At 43.5% G+C, this 23858-nt stretch overlaps 1 protein-coding gene across 1 annotated transcript in view; it reads left to right on the top strand.

The window, feature by feature from the left end:
• Window positions 1-222: 222 nt before the first annotated feature.
• The window catches only part of LOC118363932 (girdin-like), a 52357-nt gene continuing 28721 nt past the window's right edge, over window positions 223-23858 (top strand). The window contains exons 1-14 of the mRNA XM_052486998.1: window positions 223-470; window positions 2002-2150; window positions 2334-2442; window positions 3045-3114; window positions 3216-3274; window positions 3464-3553; window positions 3685-3825; window positions 3991-4139; window positions 4451-4532; window positions 4632-4790; window positions 7385-7531; window positions 7694-7886; window positions 8047-8177; window positions 8382-8453. Of these exons, the coding sequence (XP_052342958.1) occupies window positions 411-470; window positions 2002-2150; window positions 2334-2442; window positions 3045-3114; window positions 3216-3274; window positions 3464-3553; window positions 3685-3825; window positions 3991-4139; window positions 4451-4532; window positions 4632-4790; window positions 7385-7531; window positions 7694-7886; window positions 8047-8177; window positions 8382-8453 (1611 nt within the window). The 5' untranslated portion in view covers window positions 223-410. The remainder of the gene's footprint in view (window positions 471-2001; window positions 2151-2333; window positions 2443-3044; window positions 3115-3215; window positions 3275-3463; window positions 3554-3684; window positions 3826-3990; window positions 4140-4450; window positions 4533-4631; window positions 4791-7384; window positions 7532-7693; window positions 7887-8046; window positions 8178-8381; window positions 8454-23858) is intronic.

Genomic DNA, 23858 nt, shown 5'->3' with positions numbered 1-23858 from the left:
TTGTGTAAACTTTCAAAATAAATTCTGTCATAAATAATACAATATTAAAAAAATGGAATATGTCAAATGATCAATATTCTTTTTCAAAGGTGGTCACTGTGAAAAACAGTTCTACTGCACTAGATATTCCCAAAGTTTAGCATGTCTTTGCAGGGTGACTCTTATTTTTTAAAAATAAATCTGCGATCATGCCAGTTTTAATGTCCTGCTGCTATGAGAACAGTCATCACCACCAGCACTAACGGAAAAAGTGAAATAGAGGAAGAAAGAGAACAGGGGAACAGAAATGTCAAACCACTTGATTTAACGCAAGATGGATTCTCTTTTTCACTTTTTAGTAAAATTGCTCTAATGTAGGATATATTTGATTTATATTCATATAGAAGTTTGTCAATTCTTTGTGCGACACCATGGACTCCAACATAATGGCATCTCTACAAGAATTCATGGAGAGTGCGTTGGTGACTTGGGTATGTCTGAAAGCTTATTTAAATCACTTTAAGATTCTACAGTAGTAGGCCTAGATATACATGATGATGAATAGTCTTTAATAAAACATGCTTTTATGGAGTATCATCACATTAAAATCCTGTACATAAACAACCTGTAAATAAGATTTTTTTCTCACATGAGATCATGCCATTTTATGAATCATTTATTGCTCTTTATTTACAGGAGTTATAAACAAACATGATTGAGTTGAACTTGAATCAGATGCAAATGCTTGTCAAGACAATTGTCACATGAAAAGGACAGCAAACAACACTTAGTTCTCTAACTTCTCCTTTTCACAGCTTCCTATAGCCTGGCTCTTAGAATGTCTCTTGTTGTTTTTCCTTAAAGCTGTCACTTCCTATTCCCTGGCTCTTAGAATGTCTCTTGTTGTTTTTCCTTATAGCTGTCACTTCCTATACCCTGGCTCTTAGAATGTCTCTTGTTGTTTTTCCTTATAGCTGTCACTTCCTATACCCTGGCTCTTAGAATGTCTCTTGTTGTTTTTCCTTATAGCTGTCACTTCCTATACCCTGGCTCTTAGAATGTCTCTTGTTGTTTTTCCTTATAGCTGTCACTTCCTATACCCTGGCTCTTAGAATGTCTCTTGTTGTTTTTCCTTATAGCTGTCACTTCCTATTCCCTGGCTCTTAGAATGTCTCTTGTTGTTTTTCCTTATAGCTGTCAATTCCTATACCCTGGCTCTTAGAATGTCTCTTGTTGTTTTTCCTTATAGCTGTCACTTCCTATACCCTGGCTCTTAGAATGTCTCTTGTTGTTTTTCCTTATAGCTGTCACTTCCTATACACTGGCTCTTAGAATGTCTCTTGTTGTTTTTCCTTATAGCTGTCACTTCCTATACCCTGGCTCTTAGAATGTCTCTTGTTGTTTTTCCTTATAGCTGTCACTTCCTATTCCCTGGCTCTTAGAATGTCTCTTGTTGTTTTTCCTTATAGCTGTCACTTCCTATACCCTGGCTCTTAGAATGTCTCTTGTTGTTTTTCCTTATAGCTGTCACTTCCTATTCCCTGGCTCTTAGAATGTCTCTTGTTGTTTTTCCTTATAGCTGTCACTTCCTATACCCTGGCTCTTAGAATGTCTCTTGTTGTTTTTCCTTATAGAGGTCACTTCCTATTCCCTTTCCTGTTTTTTTTCTCAGTAAAATATGACCATCTCTGCTTTCATTGATCTACACCACAGATTCTAGATAACAGTTTTCTATATTAGCAGCGAAACCCCCTTATTTATTTTATTTAACCTTTATTTAACTAGGCAAGTCAGTTAAGAACAAATTCTTATTTATAATGACGGCCTAGCCCAGCCAAACCCTAATCCGGCATGGTTCACATTGAAAGGTCATTTAAGATTGAGCCAATGTATGCAGCGTTTACCGTGAATGCAGTATCCGCGATTGCGGGAACATTGCCTTTAATTGTCAATCGCGCTATAAAGAGGATCTTCAGCTCTAGCGATTGAATTGAGCTCTTAGTAGGATCCATCCTCCCTCAGGTACAGCTCTTTGATGGTGTAGTGGACAGGGATGACAATGTCATGCTCTACAACCAGTACATGGACGTGGAGTACAAGTCCCAGAATTCCCATGACCGCTACCTGAGGCTGACCAATGGGATCTTTCTCAATGAGGTCATGAGGATCATGTAAGTTCACACTTTTGCAGAGGCTTCAAATGTTATGGCTAAATGAATGTGTATTCAATTAAATACATTTTATTTTTACTGTCTGTCTGTCTGTCTGTCTGTCTGTCTGTCTGTCTGTCTGTCTGTCTGTCTGTCTGTCTGTCTGTCTGTCTGTCTGTCTGTCTGTCTGTCTGTCATTCCCAGAGACCCCAACCCGAAGCTGGAGCATTTGTACCGCAGTGGAAGAGACGACCAGATTCTCAGAGTCCAGAACTTCTCCATCCTCAACCGACACCTCAGGGCCTTCTACCAGGTATTGTTATTTGTGTCGTGTTTGATACACAATCATGTCTTAGTCAGAGCAATTTACTGTACAAGGTCCAGACTTAAGCCAAGGGAGACATCCAGTCATATCTCTGAGAAATTAACTTAAGTCTGATACAATGCATTAAACACACAAAAACATGAGTCTTCGCTGTTTCAGTTCCTGCTTTTTTAAAAAGTCATTCAAACCCTCTGAACAGTTGATCATCATGGGAGGGACACCAGTGAGTTTCAAGGAATATTCAAGGAATATTCAGAAATATTTTGGATACAATTTATTGACAGGACTGTTTGTCATGACAAGAATTCTGTCATGTCTGGTGGTCCTACTATGTAATTTTATTTCTTGTGGTTTCACTTTTTGCTTTGTGTTGTGGAACCTTAAAATACCATCAGCACGTGGTCACTCAGCCTAATTTCTCTCTACCAGGGCTTGTGTCTGAGAACCAAATATAGCCATTGTACTACATAGAACAGACGTGAACAAGTAGCCCTACTTTCCCCACTAACGTCGTCTGTGTTTGTATTTTAATCTGAATTGGCCAACAGGATGCAGTGGAATATGCTCAAACCCTGTCATTCTGTCTATAGGAAGACCTACAGCAGCTGATTCTGATGCCTCTTCCAAACACTGCCATTTTGGGGCAAGACCCCTTAACAGGTAAAAAGAGCCTGTTAAAAGAACAGTATCTCTGATTGGCCTTCTATGTTGTCTATGAGAGTGTGATGGAACAAGATAGTCATAAGAGCTGTAACTTGCAGAGGCAGCAGTGGAGGAGTTGAGGAGATTGCTACTGCTTTTACTGGGATGTGCGATACAGGTGATGTCTCTCTCACACACACACACACACACACACACACACACACACACACACACACACACACACACACACACACACACACACACACACACACACACACACACACACACACACACACACACACACACACACACACACACACTGCAATTGTAACTTTACCAACCTTACTGACTACTCATTGTTGGTCAGCAACAGTGTGAGAGGAAGGAAACTTTCATACAGCAAATCCAGTCGCTGGACATCGAGACTCAAACTTCCATTGCCAACTGTATCCAGGAGGTCGGTTCAGTTCCCTACTCATCTACCCATATCCACCATTAACGTTCACCACAAGTTTGCCATTTTGTCCCGGAATGCTCAGTCAAATACCGTTATTACCATAGAGAGGTAAGAAACTGTTGCTCCTGCAGGTGACCCAGGACCCCAGAGTGGTGCTGCCTCTGCAGTGGGAGGAGCTGGGAGGGCTGGAGGAGGTGGAGCTACAGGTGCTGTTTGGCTCCATGGCCAGACAGATCCAAGGCCTGCTGGCACAGAGAGACACACACCTGGAGGTACACACACATACTCACAAATAATGTCCAGAACAACAGAAGAGGAATTTAATTACAAACCAGGCCTTTCAGACATTCAGCCTCTTATAGGAGAGTGTATTCCCAGTTAAAGCATCACTGTGTCAAACTCGATTTAAAAGGCTCTAAGTGTTTCTCCCCCCTCAGAGGATAGCAGAGTTGTGTTGGACAAGCGAGGTCCAGCAGGTTGAGTCTCTCATGGCGCTTCCAGGTGGTCATACTGAGGAGCTGCCCCAGAGTCTGGCTGTCCAGCTCGCAGACAGCAGGGCCAAACTACGATTCCTCAAACAAGAACTGTAAGACGTGTGTGTGTGTGTGTGTGTGTGTGTGTGTGTGTGTGTGTGTGTGTGTGTGTGTGTGTGTGTGTGTGTGTGTGTGCCTGTGTGTGAGACGGTCATGTCCTTGTGTGCATCAAAAAGGTTGGAGGAAGACATTTCTTTGAGACATGTCTGGTAACTGTTAGAACTATGTTGTCCATTTCTAGGGAAGACAAAGGCAAGTTTGTGTGTGTGTTAAAGGTTTTTAAATTGGAAGAGGACTATTTTGTAATAGATGTCTGTGGTTTAGTAGCACAATACTATCGAAATAATGACATTGGTTTCTATAGGGAAGACAAAGGAGATCAACTATTGGATTACAAGCAGGAAGTTCAAACTATGGAGGAGCAATTGAAGAAACTTCAGAAAGAGGTAAGATTTTCTGTAGCAGCACTACCAGTAACTGTACCGGAACTTTACACAACTTTTGTCCTCCTATGAAATCACCTCCATCTTGTGTGTGTTGGGCAGAACCGCAGTCTTCAGGGTGAGGTGCGGGGAATGCGTGCGTTGCGTGACGAGCTGGACTGTCTTCGTGACCGTGCAGGCAGAGCTGAGCAGCTGCAGACAGAACTACAGAGCTGCACTCATAGACTACGCAGCCTGGAGGTCACTCGCACACAACTGAAGGTATCGGCACCAATACACTACACACTGTTTAGTACACAGAGACACTACTGAAGGCATCTCCACTAATACACTACACACTGTTTAGTACACAGAGACACTACTGAAGGCATCTCCACTAATACACTACACACTGTTTAGTACACAGAGACACTACTGAAGGCATCTCCACTAATACACTACACACTGTTTAGTACACAGAGACACTACTGAAGGCATCTCCACTAATACACTACACACTGTTTAGTACACAGAGACACTACTGAAGGCATCTCCACTAATACACTACACACTGTTTAGTACACAGAGACACTACTGAAGGCATCTCCACTAATACACTACACACTGTTTAGTACACAGAGACACTACTGAAGATATCTCCACTAATACACTACACACTGTTTAGTACACAGAGACACTACTGAAGGCATCTCCACTAATACACTACACACTGTTTAGTACACAGAGACACTACTGAAGGCATCTCCACTAATACACTACACACTGTTTAGTACACAGAGACACTACTGAAGGCATCTCCACTAATACACTACACACTGTTTAGTACACAGAGACACTACTGAAGGCATCTCCACTAATACACTACACACTGTTTAGTACACAGAGACACTACTGAAGGCATCTCCACTAATACACTACACACTGGTTAGTACACAGAGACACTACTGAAGGCATCTCCACCAATACACTACACACTGGTTAGTACACAGAGACACTACTGAAGGCATCTCCACTAATACACTACACACTGGTTAGTACACAGAGACACAACTGAAGATATCTCCACTAATACACTACACACTGTTTAGTACACAGAGACACTACTGAAGGCATCTCCACCAATACACTACACACTGGTTAGTACACAGAGACACTACTGAAGGCATCTCCACTAATACACTACACACTGTTTAGTACACAGAGACACTACTGAAGGCATCTCCACTAATACACTACACACTGGTTAGTACACAGAGACACTACTGAAGATATCTCCACTAATACACTACACACTGGTTAGTACACAGAGACACTACTGAAGGCATCTCCACTAATACACTACACACTGTTTAGTACACAGAGACACTACTGAAGATATCTCCACTAATACACTACACACTGTTTAGTACACAGAGACACAACTGAAGATATCTCCACTAATACACTACACACTGTTTAGTACACAGAGACACTACTGAAGGCATCTCCACTAATACACTGGTGACAGGTGATATTCCTGTTTGAGGAGCATGCTCTCACTGTCTGACAGGTGATATTCCTGTTTGAGGAGCATGCTCTCGCTTCCCGACAAGTGATATTCCTTTTTGAGGAGCATGCTCTCGCTGCCCGACAGGTGATATTCCTGTTTGAGGAGCATGCTCTCGCTTCCCGACAGGTGATATTCCTGTTAGAGGAGCATGCTCTCAATGTCTGGCAGGTGATATTCCTGTTTGAGGAGCATGCTCTCACTGTCTGACAGGTGATATTCCTGTTTGAGGAGCATGCTCTCGCTGCCCGACAGGTGATATTCCTGTTTGAGGAGCATGCTCTCGCTTCCCGACAGGTGATATTCCTGTTTGAGGAGCATGCTCTCGCTGCCCGACAGGTGATATTCCTGTTTGAGGAGCATGCTCTCGCTGCCCGACAGGTGATATTCCTGTTTGAGGAGCATGCTCTCGCTGCCCAACAGGTGATATTCCTGTTTGAGGAGCATGCTCTCACTGTCTGACAGGTGATATTCCTGTTTGAGGAGCATGCTCTCGCTGCCCGACAGGTGATATTCCTGTTTGAGGAGCATGCTCTTGCTGCCCAACAGGTGATATTCCTGTTTGAGGAGCATGCTCTCACTGTCTGACAGGTGATATTCCTGTTTGAGGAACATGCTCTCGCTGCCCGACAGGTGATATTCCTGTTTGAGGAGCATGCTCTTGCTGCCTGACAGGTGATATTCCTGTTTGAGGAGCATGCTCTCGCTGCCCGACAGGTGATGGAGCGCTTATGGAGCGCTGAGTACAAGGCCTTTAGGACCTGATGGAGGGACAATAGAGCTCTGATTACCAGTCCATTAGGACCTGATGGAGGGACAATAGAGCTCTGATTACCAGGCCATTAGGACCTGATGGAGGGACAATAGAGCTCTGATTACCAGGCCATTAGGACCTGATGGAGGGACAATAGAGCCCTGATTACCAGTCCATTAGGACCTGATGGAGGGACAATAGAGCTCTGATTACCAGGCCATTAGGACCTGATGGAGGGGCAATATAGAGCCCTGAGTACCAGGCCATTATGACCTGATGGAGGGACAATAGTCCCCTGAATACCAGGCCATTACGACCTGATGGAGCGCTGAGTACCAGGCTGTTAGGACCTGATGTTCCCCTCTCTACAATATGTCTCTCTGTCTTTGTCTCTCTCTCTGTCTCTGTTCCTGTCTCTGTCTCTATCCCCTGTCCCTGTCTCTGTCTCCATGCCCGTCTCTCTCTGTGTCTCTGTCTTTGTCTCTCTCTCTCTGTGTCCATCCCCTGTCTCTCTCTGTGTCTCTGTCCTCTGTCCCTGTGTGGAACCCCCTGTAGGAGCAGCAGCAGTTGTGTGTGGCGCTGCAGGAGACCCGAGTCCTGCTGGAGGAGCAGCTGGCAGACACACGGCAACGCTGCTCCAGCCTACGGGAGCTGGAGAGGGACAATCTGCTGCTGCGACAGAGACTCATAGACCTGGAAGGGGTAGGTAATGGTGGTAATGTGTATGTGGTAATGTGTGTGTGTGTGTTAACCAAACATGTTTGTGAATCACAAGTAAGGAATTTGGCATCTGCTGGTTGGGCTCACAAAGACATTTCCCTAATTTGCTGGTGTGTGTGTGTGTGTGTGTGTGTGTGTGTGTAGGAGCAGGACACTGAGAGGCAGAGGGTCGATGAGCTGTTAGAGATGAACATGGGCCTGGAGGCGGAGCTTAGACATGTGCTTAGACACAACAACAACAATACAGGCACGATGACAGCTGCTCGACATTTCCACCAATCAGAGGTGGAGTCTGACGAGGAGGCTGGGCTAAGAGAGGAGCTAAGAGAAGATATTGGTCAGTCAGTCTGCCTGTCTGTTGTGTCTTTTCAGTTAATTTTTTTTATTATTGTCAACTACCCCTCCCCTCTAATTCAAATTGAAATTAACTTTAATGGCATGAATGGGTACCACTGTTGCCAAAGCAATGCAATTATATATCTCTCCCCCCCTGTCAGATCTGAAGCCTCTGAGTGTGGAGGTGGGTGAGGCGTCATCACTGAGACTTCTGGGAGCTGAAAATGAGAATGCCGAGCTGAGGAGACGTCTGGAGGACCTGCAGTCTGAACAGGAGGTCAGGGGTCAGAGGGTAAGTGTCAATCAATCAATAAAAATAGAATAAGTCTAGAGTAAACCTCCAGAGAGCAGGCAAAGGCAACAGTAGCAAGGAAAATTAACCTTGAGAAGAATGAGACACTACACAGGGAACCTTTTGGCTTGCCAAGTACATGTATTAGTGTCCAGGCTAAGGGTACTGCTATTGGAGGATCCAACTGTCTGCTATATTTTGCAGCAAGCTGATTTGCCGGAGGTGAGGGAGGAGCTGGCCTGTCTGGAGACAGAACATCAGAATACACTAAGAGAGGTGAGCTGATGTGACCGACTAGGTTTGGACAAGTCTGTGTTAAACCTCTGAGCTAAAGCCGAGGAGGCAAACAAATTCTTCAGGTCTAAGAGAACGTTACTCATCACGGGGGTGTGGTTCACTAAACCGTTATACTGACATGTATCTAGATGTGTCCTCACTGTGTTGTCTGACATGTATCTAGATGTGTCCTCACTGTGTTGTCTGACATGTATCTAGATGTGACCTCCTTGTGTTGTCTGACATGTATCTAGATGTGTCCTCACTGTGTTGTCTGACATGTATCTAGATGTGTCCTCACTGTGTTGTCTGACATGTATCTAGATGTGACCTCACTGTGTTGTCTGACATGTATCTAGATGTGACCTCACTGTGTTGTCTGACATGTATCTAGATGTGACCTCACTGTGTTGTCTGACATGTATCTAGATGTGACCTCACTGTGTTGTCTGACATGTATCTAGATGTGACCTCACTGTGTTGTCTGACATGTATCTAGATGTGACCTCACTGTGTTGTCTGTATCTAGATGTGACCTCACTGTGTTGTCTGATGTATCTAGATGTGACCTCACTGTGTTGTCTGACATGTATCTAGATGTGACCTCACTGTGTTGTCTGACATGTATCTAGATGTGACCTCACTGTGTTGTCTGACATGTATCTAGATGTGACCTCACTGTGTTGTCTGACATGTATCTAGATGTGTCCTCACTGTGTTGTCTGACATGTATCTAGATGTGACCTCACTGTGTTGTCTGACATGTATCTAGATGTGTCCTCACTGTGTTGTCTGACATGTATCTAGATGTGACCTCACTGTGTTGTCTGACATGTATCTAGATGTGACCTCACTGTGTTGTCTGACATGTATCTAGATGTGACCTCACTGTGTTGTCTGACATGTATCTAGATGTGACCTCACTGTGTTGTCTGACATGTATCTAGATGTGTCCTCACTGTGTTGTCTGACATGTATCTAGATGTGACCTCACTGTGTTGTCTGACATGTATCTAGATGTGACCTCACTGTGTTGTCTGACATGTATCTAGATGTGACCTCACTGTGTTGTCTGACATGTATCTAGATGTGACCTCACTGTGTTGTCTGACATGTATCTAGATGTGACCTCACTGTGTTGTCTGACATGTATCTAGATGTGACCTCACTGTGTTGTCTGACATGTATCTAGATGTGACCTCACTGTGTTGTCTGACATGTATCTAGATGTGACCTCACTGTGTTGTCTGACATGTATCTAGATGTGTCCTCACTGTGTTGTCTGACATGTATCTAGATGTGACCTCACTGTGTTGTCTGACATGTATCTAGATGTGACCTCACTGTGTTGTCTGACATGTATCTAGATGTGTCCTCCTTGTGTTGTCTGACATGTATCTAGATGTGACCTCACTGTGTTGTCTGACATGTATCTAGATGTGTCCTCACTGTGTTGTCTGACATGTATCTAGATGTGTCCTCCTTGTGTTGTCTGACATGTATCTAGATGTGACCTCACTGTGTTGTCTGACATGTATCTAGATGTGACCTCACTGTGTTGTCTGACATGTATCTAGATGTGACCTCACTGTGTTGTCTGACATGTATCTAGATGTGACCTCACTGTGTTGTCTGACATGTATCTAGATGTGTTGTCCTCACTCACATGTGTTGTCTGACATGTATCTAGATGTGTCCTCACTGTGTTGTCTGACATGTATCTAGATGTGACCTCACTGTGTTGTCTGACATGTATCTAGATGTGACCTCACTGTGTTGTCTGACATGTATCTAGATGTGACCTCACTGTGTTGTCTGACATGTATCTAGATGTGACCTCACTGTGTTGTCTGACATGTATCTAGATGTGACCTCACTGTGTGTGTCTGACATGTATCTAGATGTGACCTCACTGTGTTGTCTGACATGTATCTAGATGTGTCCTCACTGTGTCTAGATCTGTGTTGTCTGACATGTATCTAGATGTGACCTCACTGTGTTGTCTGACATGTATCTAGATGTGACCTCACTGTGTTGTCTGACATGTATCTAGATGTGACCTCACTGTGTTGTCTGACATGTATCTAGATGTGTCCTCCTTGTGTTGTCTGACATGTATCTAGATGTGACCTCACTGTGTTGTCTGACATGTATCTAGATGTGTCCTCTGACATGTATCTGTGTTGTCTGACATGTATCTAGATGTGTCCTCCTTGTGTTGTCTGACATGTATCTAGATGTGTCCTCACTGTGTTGTCTGACATGTATCTAGATGTGACCTCACTGTGTTGTCTGACATGTATCTAGATGTGACCTCACTGTGTTGTCTGACATGTATCTAGATGTGACCTCCTTGTGTTGTCTGACATGTATCTAGATGTGACCTCACTGTGTTGTCTGACATGTATCTAGATGTGACCTCACTGTGTTGTCTGACATGTATCTAGATGTGACCTCACTGTGTTGTCTGACATGTATCTAGATGTGACCTCACTGTGTTGTCTGACATGTATCTAGATGTGTCCTCACTGTGTTGTCTGACATGTATCTAGATGTGACCTCACTGTGTTGTCTGACATGTATCTAGATGTGACCTCACTGTGTTGTCTGACATGTATCTAGATGTGTCCTCCCTGTGTTGTCTGACATGTATCTAGATGTGACCTCACTGTGTTGTCTGACATGTATCTAGATGTGACCTCACTGTGTTGTCTGACATGTATCTAGATGTGTCCTCACTGTGTTGTCTGACATGTATCTAGATGTGACCTCACTGTGTTGTCTGACATGTATCTAGATGTGACCTCCTTGTGTTGTCTGACATGTATCTAGATGTGACCTCACTGTGTTGTCTGACATGTATCTAGATGTGACCTCACTGTGTTGTCTGACATGTATCTAGATGTGACCTCACTGTGTTGTCTGACATGTATCTAGATGTGACCTCACTGTGTTGTCTGACATGTATCTAGATGTGTCCTCACTGTGTTGTCTGACATGTATCTAGATGTGACCTCACTGTGTTGTCTGACATGTATCTAGATGTGACCTCACTGTGTTGTCTGACATGTATCTAGATGTGTCCTCACTGTGTTGTCTGACATGTATCTAGATGTGACCTCACTGTGTTGTCTGTGTTGTCTGACATGTATCTAGATGTGACCTCACTGTGTTGTCTGACATGTATCTAGATGTGACCTCACTGTGTTGTCTGACATGTATCTAGATGTGACCTCCTGTGTTGTCTGACATGTATCTAGATGTGACCTCACTGTGTTGTCTGACATGTATCTAGATGTGTCCTCACTGTGTTGTCTGACATGTATCTAGATGTGACCTCACTGTGTTGTCTGACATGTATCTAGATGTGACCTCCTTGTGTTGTCTGACATGTATCTAGATGTGACCTCCTCTGACATGTATCTAGATGTTGTGTTGTCTGACATGTATCTAGATGTGTCCTCCTTGTGTTGTCTGACATGTATCTAGATGTGTCCTCCTTGTGTTGTCTGACATGTATCTAGATGTGACCTCCTTGTGTTGTCTGACATGTATCTAGATGTGTCCTCCCTGTGTTGTCTGACATGTATCTAGATGTGTCCTCCTTGTGTTGTCTGACATGTATCTAGATGTGTCCTCCTTGTGTTGTCTGACATGTATCTAGATGTGTCCTCCATGTATCTAGATGTGTCTGTGTTGTCTGACATGTATCTAGATGTGTCCTCACTGTGTTGTCTGACATGTATCTAGATGTGACCTCACTGTGTTGTCTGACATGTATCTAGATGTGACCTCACTGTGTTGTCTGACATGTATCTAGATGTGACCTCACTGTGTTGTCTGACATGTATCTAGATGTGTCCTCACTGTGTTGTCTGACATGTATCTAGATGTGACCTCACTGTGTTGTCTGACATGTATCTAGATGTGACCTCACTGTGTTGTCTGACATGTATCTAGATGTGACCTCACTGTGTTGTCTGACATGTATCTAGATGTGACCTCACTGTGTTGTCTGACATGTATCTAGATGTGACCTCACTGTGTTGTCTGACATGTATCTAGATGTGACCTCACTGTGTTGTCTGACATGTATCTAGATGTGACCTCACTGTGTTGTCTGACATGTATCTAGATGTGTCCTCACTGTGTTGTCTGACATGTATCTAGATGTGTCCTCACTGTGTTGTCTGACATGTATCTAGATGTGACCTCACTGTGTTGTCTGACATGTATCTAGATGTGTCCTCCTTGTGTTGTCTGACATGTATCTAGATGTGTCCTCCTTGTGTTGTCTGACATGTATCTAGATGTGTCCTCCCTGTGTTGTCTGACATGTATCTAGATGTGTCCTCCTTGTGTTGTCTGACATGTATCTAGATGTGACCTCCTTGTGTTGTCTGACATGTATCTAGATGTGTCCTCCCTGTGTTGTCTGACATGTATCTAGATGTGTCCTCCTTGTGTTGTCTGACATGTATCTAGATGTGTCCTCCTTGTGTTGTCTGACATGTATCTAGATGTGTCCTCCTTGTGTTGTCTGACATGTATCTAGATGTGTCCTCACTGTGTTGTCTGACATGTATCTAGATGTGACCTCACTGTGTTGTCTGACATGTATCTAGATGTGACCTCACTGTGTCATCTGACATGTATCTAGATGTGACCTCACTGTGTTGTCTGACATGTATCTAGATGTGACCTCACTGTGTTGTCTGACATGTATCTAGATGTGACCTCACTGTGTTGTCTGACATGTATCTAGATGTGACCTCCTTGTGTTGTCTGACATGTATCTAGATGTGTCCTCCCTGTGTTGTCTGACATGTATCTAGATGTGACCTCACTGTGTTGTCTGACATGTATCTAGATGTGTCCTCCTCTAGATGTGTTTGTCTGACATGTATCTAGATGTGTCCTCCTTGTGTTGTCTGACATGTATCTAGATGTGTCCTCCTGTGTTGTCTGACATGTATCTAGATGTGACCTCCTGTGTTGTCTGACATGTATCTAGATGTGACCTCCTGTGTTGTCTGACATGTATCTAGATGTGTCCTCACTGTGTTGTCTGACATGTATCTAGATGTGACCTCACTGTGTTGTCTGACATGTATCTAGATGTGTCCTCCTTGTGTTGTCTGACATGTATCTAGATCTAGATGTGACCTCCTTGTGTTGTCTGACATGTATCTAGATGTGTCCTCCTGTGTTGTCTGACATGTATCTAGATGTGTCCTCCTTGTGTTGTCTGACATGTATCTAGATGTGTCCTCCTTGTGTTGTCTGACATGTATCTAGATGTGTCCTCCTGTGTTGTCTGACATGTATCTAGATGTGTCCTCCTGTGTTGTCTGACATGTATCTAGATGTGTCCTCACTGTGTTGTCTGACATGTATCTAGATGTGACCTCACTGTGTTGTCTGACATGTATCTAGATGTGTCCTCCTGTGTTGTCTGACATGTATCTAGATGTGACTGTGTTGTCTGACATGTATCTAGATGTGACTCACTGTGTTGTCTGACATGTATCTAGATGTGTCCTCCTTGTGTTGTCTGACATGTATCTAGATGTGTCCTCACTGTGTTGTCTGACATGTATCTAGATGTGACCTCACTGTGTTGTCTGACATGTATCTAGATGTGACCTCACTGTGTTGTCTGACATGTATCTAGATGTGACCTCACTGTGTTGTCTGACATGTATCTAGATGTGACCTCCTTGTGTTGTCTGACATGTATCTAGATGTGACCTCACTGTGTTGTCTGACATGTATCTAGATGTGTCCTCCTTGTGTTGTCTGACATGTATCTAGATGTGTCCTCCTCTGACATGTATCTAGATGTGTCCTCCCTGTGTTGTCTGACATGTATCTAGATGTGACCTCACTGTGTTGTCTGACATGTATCTAGATGTGTCCTCCTTGTGTTGTCTGACATGTATCTAGATGTGTCCTCCTGTGTTGTCTGACATGTATCTAGATGTGTCTCCTGTGTTGTCTGACATGTATCTAGATGTGACCTCACTGTGTTGTCTGACATGTATCTAGATGTGTCCTCCTTGTGTTGACATGTATCTAGATGTGACCTCACTGTGTTGTCTGATGTGTCCTCCTTGTGTTGTCTGACATGTATCTAGATGTGTCCTCCCTGTGTTGTCTGACATGTATCTAGATGTGTCCTCACTGTGTTGTCTGACATGTATCTAGATGTGTCCTCACTGTGTTGTCTGACATGTATCTAGATGTGTCCTCCTGTGTTGTCTGACATGTATCTAGATGTGTCCTCACTGTATCTAGATGTGTCCTCCTTGTGTTGTCTGACATGTATCTAGATGTGTCCTCCTTGTGTTGTCCATGTATCTAGATGTGTCCTCCTTGTGTTGTCTGACATGTATCTAGATGTGTCCTCCTGTGTTGTCTGACATGTATCTAGATGTGACCTCACTGTGTTGTCTGACATGTATCTAGATGTGTCCTCCTTGTGTTGTCTGACATGTATCTAGATGTGTCCTCCTTGTGTTGTCTGACATGTATCTAGATGTGACCTCACTGTGTTGTCTGACATGTATCTAGATGTGTCCTCCTTGTGTTGTCTGACATGTATCTAGATGTGTCCTCCTTGTGTTGTCTGACATGTATCTAGATGTGTCCTCCTTGTGTTGTCTGACATGTATCTAGATGTGTCCTCCCTGTGTTGTCTGACATGTATCTAGATGTGACCTCCTGTGTTGTCTGACATGTATCTAGATGTGACCTCCTTGTGTTGTCTGACATGTATCTAGATGTGACCTCACTGTGTTGTCTGACATGTATCTAGATGTGTCCTCCCTGTGTTGTCTGACATGTATCTAGATGTGTCCTCCCTGTGTTGTCTGACATGTATCTAGATGTGACCTCACTGTGTTGTCTGACATGTATCTAGATGTGTCCTCTGACTGTATCTAGTGTTGTCTGACATGTATCTAGATGTGTCCTCCTTGTGTTGTCTGACATGTATCTAGATGTGACCTCCTGTGTTGTCTGACATGTATCTAGATGTGTCCTCCTTGTGTTGTCTGACATGTATCTAGATGTGTCCTCACTGTGTTGTCTGACATGTATCTAGATGTGTCCTCCTGTGTTGTCTGACATGTATCTAGATGTGTCCTCCCTGTGTTGTCTGACATGTATCTAGATGTGTCCTCCTGTGTTGTCTGACATGTATCTAGATGTGTCCTCCTTGTGTTGTCTGACATGTATCTAGATGTGTCCTCCTTGTGTTGTCTGACATGTATCTAGATGTGTCCTCCTTGTGTTGTCTGACATGTATCTAGATGTGTCCTCCCTGTGTTGTCTGACATGTATCTAGATGTGTCCTCACTGTGTTGTCTGACATGTATCTAGATGTGTCCTCCTTGTGTTGTCTGACATGTATCTAGATGTGTCCTCCTGTGTTGTCTGACATGTATCTAGATGTGTCCTCACTGTGTTGTCTGACATGTATCTAGATGTGTCCTCCTTGTGTTGTCTGACATGTATCTAGATGTGACCTCACTGTGTTGTCTGACATGTATCTAGATGTGTCCTCCTTGTGTTGTCTGACATGTATCTAGATGTGTCCTCCTTGTGTTGTCTGACATGTATCTAGATGTGTCCTCCTGTGTTGTCTGACATGTATCTAGATGTGACCTCACTGTGTTGTCTGACATGTATCTAGATGTGACCTCACTGTGTTGTCTGACATGTATCTAGATGTGTCCTCACTGTGTTGTCTGACATGTATCTAGATGTGACCTCACTGTGTTGTCTGACATGTATCTAGATGTGTCCTCCTGTGTTGTCTGACATGTATCTAGATGTGTCCTCCCTGTGTTGTCTGACATGTATCTAGATGTGTCCTCCTGTGTTGTCTGACATGTATCTAGATGTGACCTCACTGTGTTGTCTGACATGTATCTAGATGTGTCCTCCCTGTGTTGTCTGACATGTATCTAGATGTGTCCTCCTGTGTTGTCTGACATGTATCTAGATGTGTCCTCCTTGTGTTGTCTGACATGTATCTAGATGTGTCCTCCTTGTGTTGTCTGACATGTATCTAGATGTGTCCTCCTTGTGTTGTCTGACATGTATCTAGATGTGTCCTCCTTGTGTTGTCTGACATGTATCTAGATGTGTCCTCACTGTGTTGTCTGACATGTATCTAGATGTGTCCTCCTTGTGTTGTCTGACATGTATCTAGATGTGTCCTCACTGTGTTGTCTGACATGTATCTAGATGTGACCTCACTGTGTTGTCTGACATGTATCTAGATGTGTCCTCCTTGTGTTGTCTGACATGTATCTAGATGTGACCTCACTGTGTTGTCTGACATGTATCTAGATGTGTCCTCCTTGTGTTGTCTGACATGTATCTAGATGTGTCCTCCTGTGTTGTCTGACATGTATCTAGATGTGTCCTCACTGTGTTGTCTGACATGTATCTAGATGTGACCTCACTGTGTTGTCTGACATGTATCTAGATGTGACCTCACTGTGTTGTCTGACATGTATCTAGATGTGTCCTCACTGTGTTGTCTGACATGTATCTAGATGTGACCTCACTGTGTTGTCTGACATGTATCTAGATGTGACCTCACTGTGTTGTCTGACATGTATCTAGATGTGTCCTCCTTGTGTTGTCTGACATGTATCTAGATGTGTCCTCACTGTGTTGTCTGACATGTATCTAGATGTGTCCTCCCTGTGTTGTCTGACATGTATCTAGATGTGACCTCACTGTGTTGTCTGACATGTATCTAGATGTGTCCTCCCTGTGTTGTCTGACATGTATCTAGATGTGTCCTCCCTGTGTTGTCTGACATGTATCTAGATGTGTCCTCCTGTGTTGTCTGACATGTATCTAGATGTGTCCTCCTGTGTTGTCTGACATGTATCTAGATGTGTCCTCCTTGTGTTGTCTGACATGTATCTAGATGTGTCCTCCTTGTGTTGTCTGACATGTATCTAGATGTGTCCTCCTTGTGTTGTCTGACATGTATCTAGATGTGTCCTCACTGTGTTGTCTGACATGTATCTAGATGTGTCCTCCTTGTGTTGTCTGACATGTATCTAGATGTGTCCTCCTTGTGTTGTCTGACATGTATCTAGATGTGTCCTCCTTGTGTTGTCTGACATGTATCTAGATGTGACCTCACTGTGTTGTCTGACATGTATCTAGATGTGTCCTCCTTGTGTTGTCTGACATGTATCTAGATGTGTCCTCCTGTGTTGTCTGACATGTATCTAGATGTGACCTCACTGTGTTGTCTGACATGTATCTAGATGTGTCCTCCCTGTGTTGTCTGACATGTATCTAGATGTGTCCTCCTTGTCTGACATGTATCTAGATGTGACCTCACTGTGTTGTCTGACATGTATCTAGATGTGTCCTCCTTGTGTTGTCTGACATGTATCTAGATGTGACCTCACTGTGTTGTCTGACATGTATCTAGATGTGACCTCACTGTGTTGTCTGACATGTATCTAGATGTGTCCTCCCTGTGTTGTCTGACATGTATCTAGATGTGACCTCACTGTGTTGTCTGACATGTATCTAGATGTGTCCTCCTTGTGTTGTCTGACATGTATCTAGATGTGTCCTCCTGTGTTGTCTGACATGTATCTAGATGTGACCTCACTGTGTTGTCTGACATGTATCTAGATGTGTCCTCCTTGTGTTGTCTGACATGTATCTAGATGTGTCCTCCTGTGTTGTCTGACATGTATCTAGATGTGTCCTCCCTGTGTTGTCTGACATGTATCTAGATGTGACCTCACTGTGTTGTCTGACATGTATCTAGATGTGTCCTCCTTGTGTTGTCTGACATGTATCTAGATGTGTCCTCCCTGTGTTGTCTGACATGTATCTAGATGTGTCCTCCCTGTGTTGTCTGACATGTATCTAGATGTGTCCTCACTGTGTTGTCTGACATGTATCTAGATGTGTCCTCCTGTGTTGTCTGACATGTATCTAGATGTGTCCTCCTTGTGTTGTCTGACATGTATCTAGATGTGTCCTCCTTGTGTTGTCTGACATGTATCTAGATGTGTCCTCCTGTGTTGTCTGACATGTATCTAGATGTGTCCTCACTGTGTTGTCTGACATGTATCTAGATGTGACCTCACTGTGTTGTCTGACATGTATCTAGATGTGTCCTCCTGTGTTGTCTGACATGTATCTAGATGTGTCCTCCTGTGTTGTCTGACATGTATCTAGATGTGTCCTCCTGTGTTGTCTGACATGTATCTAGATGTGACCTCACTGTGTTGTCTGACATGTATCTAGATGTGTCCTCCTTGTGTTGTCTGACATGTATCTAGATGTGTCCTCACTGTGTTGTCTGACATGTATCTAGATGTGTCCTCACTGTGTTGTCTGACATGTATCTAGATGTGACCTCACTGTGTTGTCTGACATGTATCTAGATGTGACCTCACTGTGTTGTCTGACATGTATCTAGATGTGACCTCACTGTGTTGTCTGACATGTATCTAGATGTGTCCTCCTTGTGTTGTCTGACATGTATCTAGATGTGTCCTCACTGTGTTGTCTGACATGTATCTAGATGTGTCCTCACTGTGTTGTCTGACATGTATCTAGATGTGTCCTCACTGTGTTGTCTGACATGTATCTAGATGTGTCCTCCTTGTGTTGTCTGACATGTATCTAGATGTGTCCTCACTGTGTTGTCTGACATGTATCTAGATGTGTCCTCCTGTGTTGTCTGACATGTATCTAGATGTGTCCTCCTGTGTTGTCTGACATGTATCTAGATGTGTCCTCCTTGTGTTGTCTGACATGTATCTAGATGTGTGACCTCCCTGTGTTGTCTGACATGTATCTAGATGTGTCCTCCTTGTGTTGTCTGACATGTATCTGAGATGTGTGTCCTCCTTGTGTTGTCTGACATGTATCTAGATGTGACCTCACTGTGTTGTCTGACATGTATCTAGATGTGTCCTCCTTGTGTTGTCTGACATGTATCTAGATGTGTCCTCCTGTGTTGTCTGACATGTATCTAGATGTGACCTCACTGTGTTGTCTGACATGTATCTAGATGTGTCCTCCCTGTGTTGTCTGACATGTATCTAGATGTGTCCTCCTTGTGTTGTCTGACATGTATCTAGATGTGTCCTCCTTGTGTTGTCTGACATGTATCTAGATGTGTCCTCCTTGTGTTGTCTGACATGTATCTAGATGTGTCCTGTGTCCTCTAGATGTGTCTGTGTTGTCTGACATGTATCTAGATGTGACTTGTGTTGTCTGACATGTATCTAGATGTGACCTCACTGTGTTGTCTGACATGTATCTAGATGTGTCCTCCTTGTGTTGTCTGACATGTATCTAGATGTGTCCTCCTGTGTTGTCTGACATGTATCTAGATGTGTCCTCCTTGTGTTGTCTGACATGTATCTAGATGTGTCCTCACTGTGTTGTCTGACATGTATCTAGATGTGTCCTCCTTGTGTTGTCTGACATGTATCTAGATGTGTCCTCCCTGTGTTGTCTGACATGTATCTAGATGTGACCTCACTGTGTTGTCTGACATGTATCTAGATGTGACCTCCCTGTGTTGTCTGACATGTATCTAGATGTGTCCTCCCTGTGTTGTCTGACATGTATCTAGATGTGACCTCACTGTGTTGTCTGACATGTATCTAGATGTGTCCTCCTGTGTTGTCTGACATGTATCTAGATGTGTCCTCACTGTTGTTGTCTGATGTGTATCTAGATGTGTCCTCCCTGTGTTGTCTGACATGTATCTAGATGTGTCCTCCTTGTGTTGTCTGACATGTATCTAGATGTGACCTCACTGTGTTGTCTGACATGTATCTAGATGTGTCCTCCTGTGTTGTCTGACATGTATCTAGATGTGTCCTCCTTGTGTTGTCTGACATGTATCTAGATGTGACCTCACTGTGTTGTCTGACATGTATCTAGATGTGTCCTCCCTGTGTTGTCTGACATGTATCTAGATGTGACCTCACTGTGTTGTCTGACATGTATCTAGATGTGTCCTCCTTGTGTTGTCTGACATGTATCTAGATGTGACCTCACTGTGTTGTCTGACATGTATCTAGATGTGTCCTCACTGTGTTGTCTGACATGTATCTAGATGTGACCTCACTGTGTTGTCTGACATGTATCTAGATGTGTCCTCCTTGTGTTGTCTGACATGTATCTAGATGTGACCTCACTGTGTTGTCTGACATGTATCTAGATGTGTCCTCCTTGTGTTGTCTGACATGTATCTAGATGTGTCCTCACTGTGTTGTCTGACATGTATCTAGATGTGTCCTCACTGTGTTGTCTGACATGTATCTAGATGTGACCTCACTGTGTTGTCTGACATGTATCTAGATGTGTCCTCCTTGTGTTGTCTGACATGTATCTAGATGTGTCCTCCTGTGTTGTCTGACATGTATCTAGATGTGACCTCACTGTGTTGTCTGACATGTATCTAGATGTGACCTCACTTGTGTTGTCTGACATGTATCTAGATGTGTCCTCCTGTGTTGTCTGACATGTATCTAGATGTGTCCTCCTGTGTTGTCTGACATGTATCTAGATGTGTCCTCCCTGTGTTGTCTGACATGTATCTAGATGTTGTCCTCCTTGTGTTGTCTGACATGTATCTAGATGTGTCCTCCTGTGTTGTCTGACATGTATCTAGATGTGTCCTCCTTGTGTTGTCTGACATGTATCTAGATGTGTCCTCCTGTGTTGTCTGACATGTATCTAGATGTGTCCTCACTGTGTTGTCTGACATGTATCTAGATGTGTCCTCACTGTGTTGTCTGACATGTATCTAGATGTGTCCTCACTGTGTTGTCTGACATGTATCTAGATGTGTCCTCCTGTGTTGTCTGACATGTATCTAGATGTGTCCTCCTTGTGTTGTCTGACATGTATCTAGATGTGTCCTCCTTGTGTTGTCTGACATGTATCTAGATGTGTCCTCCTGTGTTGTCTGTGTATCTGACATGTATCTAGATGTGTCCTCCTTGTGTTGTCTGACATGTATCTAGATGTGTCCTCCTTGTGTTGTCTGACATGTATCTAGATGTGTCCTCCTTGTGTTGTCTGACATGTATCTAGATGTGACCTCCTTGTGTTGTCTGACATGTATCTAGATGTGTCCTCCTTGTGTTGTCTGACATGTATCTAGATGTGTCCTCACTGTGTTGTCTGACATGTATCTAGATGTGTCCTCCTTGTGTTGTCTGACATGTATCTAGATGTGTCCTCCTTGTGTTGTCTGACATGTATCTAGATGTGTCCTCCTTGTGTTGTCTGACATGTATCTAGATGTGACCTCACTGTGTTGTCTGACATGTATCTAGATGTGTCCTCCTGTGTTGTCTGACATGTATCTAGATGTGTCCTCACTGTGTTGTCTGACATGTATCTAGATGTGTCCTCACTGTGTTGTCTGACATGTATCTAGATGTGTCCTCCTTGTGTTGTCTGACATGTATCTAGATGTGTCCTCCTTGTGTTGTCTGACATGTATCTAGATGTGTCCTCCTTGTGTTGTCTGACATGTATCTAGATGTGTCCTCCTTGTGTTGTCTGACATGTATCTAGATGTGTCCTCCTTGTGTTGTCTGACATGTATCTAGATGTGTCCTCACTGTGTTGTCTGACATGTATCTAGATGTGACCTCACTGTGTTGTCTGACATGTATCTAGATGTGACCTCCTTGTGTTGTCTGACATGTATCTAGATGTGACCTCACTGTGTTGTCTGACATGTATCTAGATGTGTCCTCCTTGTGTTGTCTGACATGTATCTAGATGTGTCCTCACTGTGTTGTCTGACATGTATCTAGATGTGACCTCACTGTGTTGTCTGACATGTATCTAGATGTGACCTCACTGTGTTGTCTGACATGTATCTAGATGTGACCTCACTGTGTTGTCTGACATGTATCTAGATGTGTCCTCCTTGTGTTGTCTGACATGTATCTAGATGTGTCCTCACTGTGTTGTCTGACATGTATCTAGATGTGACCTCCTGTGTTGTCTGACATGTATCTAGATGTGTCCTCACTGTGTGTTGTCTGACATGTATCTAGATGTGTCCTCCCTGTGTTGTCTGACATGTATCTAGATGTGACCTCACTGTGTTGTCTGACATGTATCTAGATGTGACCTCACTGTGTTGTCTGACATGTATCTAGATGTGACCTCCTTGTGTTGTCTGACATGTATCTAGATGTGTCCTCCTTGTGTTGTCTGACATGTATCTAGATGTGTCCTCACTGTGTTGTCTGACATGTATCTAGATGTGACCTCACTGTGTTGTCTGACATGTATCTAGATGTGACCTCACTGTGTTGTCTGACATGTATCTAGATGTGACCTCACTGTGTTGTCTGACATGTATCTAGATGTGTCCTCCCTGTGTTGTCTGACATGTATCTAGATGTGACCTCACTGTGTTGTCTGACATGTATCTAGATGTGACCTCACTGTGTCATCTGACATGTATCTAGATGTGACCTCACTGTGTTGTCTGACATGTATCTAGATGTGACCTCACTGTGTTGTCTGACATGTATCTAGATGTGTCCTCCCTGTGTTGTCTGACATGTATCTAGATGTGTCCTCACTGTGTTGTCTGACATGTATCTAGATGTGTCCTCCCTGTGTTGTCTGACATGTATCTAGATGTGACCTCACTGTGTTGTCTGACATGTATCTAGATGTGTCCTCCTTGTGTTGTCTGACATGTATCTAGATGTGTCCTCACTGTGTTGTCTGACATGTATCTAGATGTGTCCTCACTGTGTTGTCTGACATGTATCTAGATGTGTCCTCACTGTGTTGTCTGACATGTATCTAGATGTGACCTCACTGTGTTGTCTGACATGTATCTAGATGTGACCTCACTGTGTTGTCTGACATGTATCTAGATGTGACCTCACTGTGTTGTCTGACATGTATCTAGATGTGACCTCACTGTGTTGTCTGACATGTATCTAGATGTGACCTCACTGTGTTGTCTGACATGTATCTAGATGTGTCCTCCTTGTGTTGTCTGACATGTATCTAGATGTGTCCTCACTGTGTTGTCTGACATGTATCTAGATGTGACCTCACTGTGTTGTCTGACATGTATCTAGATGTGACCTCACTGTGTTGTCTGACATGTATCTAGATGTGACCTCACTGTGTTGTCTGACATGTATCTAGATGTGTCCTCACTGTGTTGTCTGACATGTATCTAGATGTGACCTCACTGTGTTGTCTGACATGTATCTAGATGTGTCCTCCTTGTGTTGTCTGACATGTATCTAGATGTGTCCTCCTGTGTTGTCTGACATGTATCTAGATGTGACCTCACTGTGTTGTCTGACATGTATCTAGATGTGTCCTCCTTGT

The sequence above is a fragment of the Oncorhynchus keta genome, chromosome 30, assembly GCF_023373465.1.
Source record: "Oncorhynchus keta strain PuntledgeMale-10-30-2019 chromosome 30, Oket_V2, whole genome shotgun sequence".
Taxonomy (NCBI): domain Eukaryota; kingdom Metazoa; phylum Chordata; class Actinopteri; order Salmoniformes; family Salmonidae; genus Oncorhynchus; species Oncorhynchus keta.
This window is presented reverse-complemented; position numbering and strand designations above follow the sequence as displayed.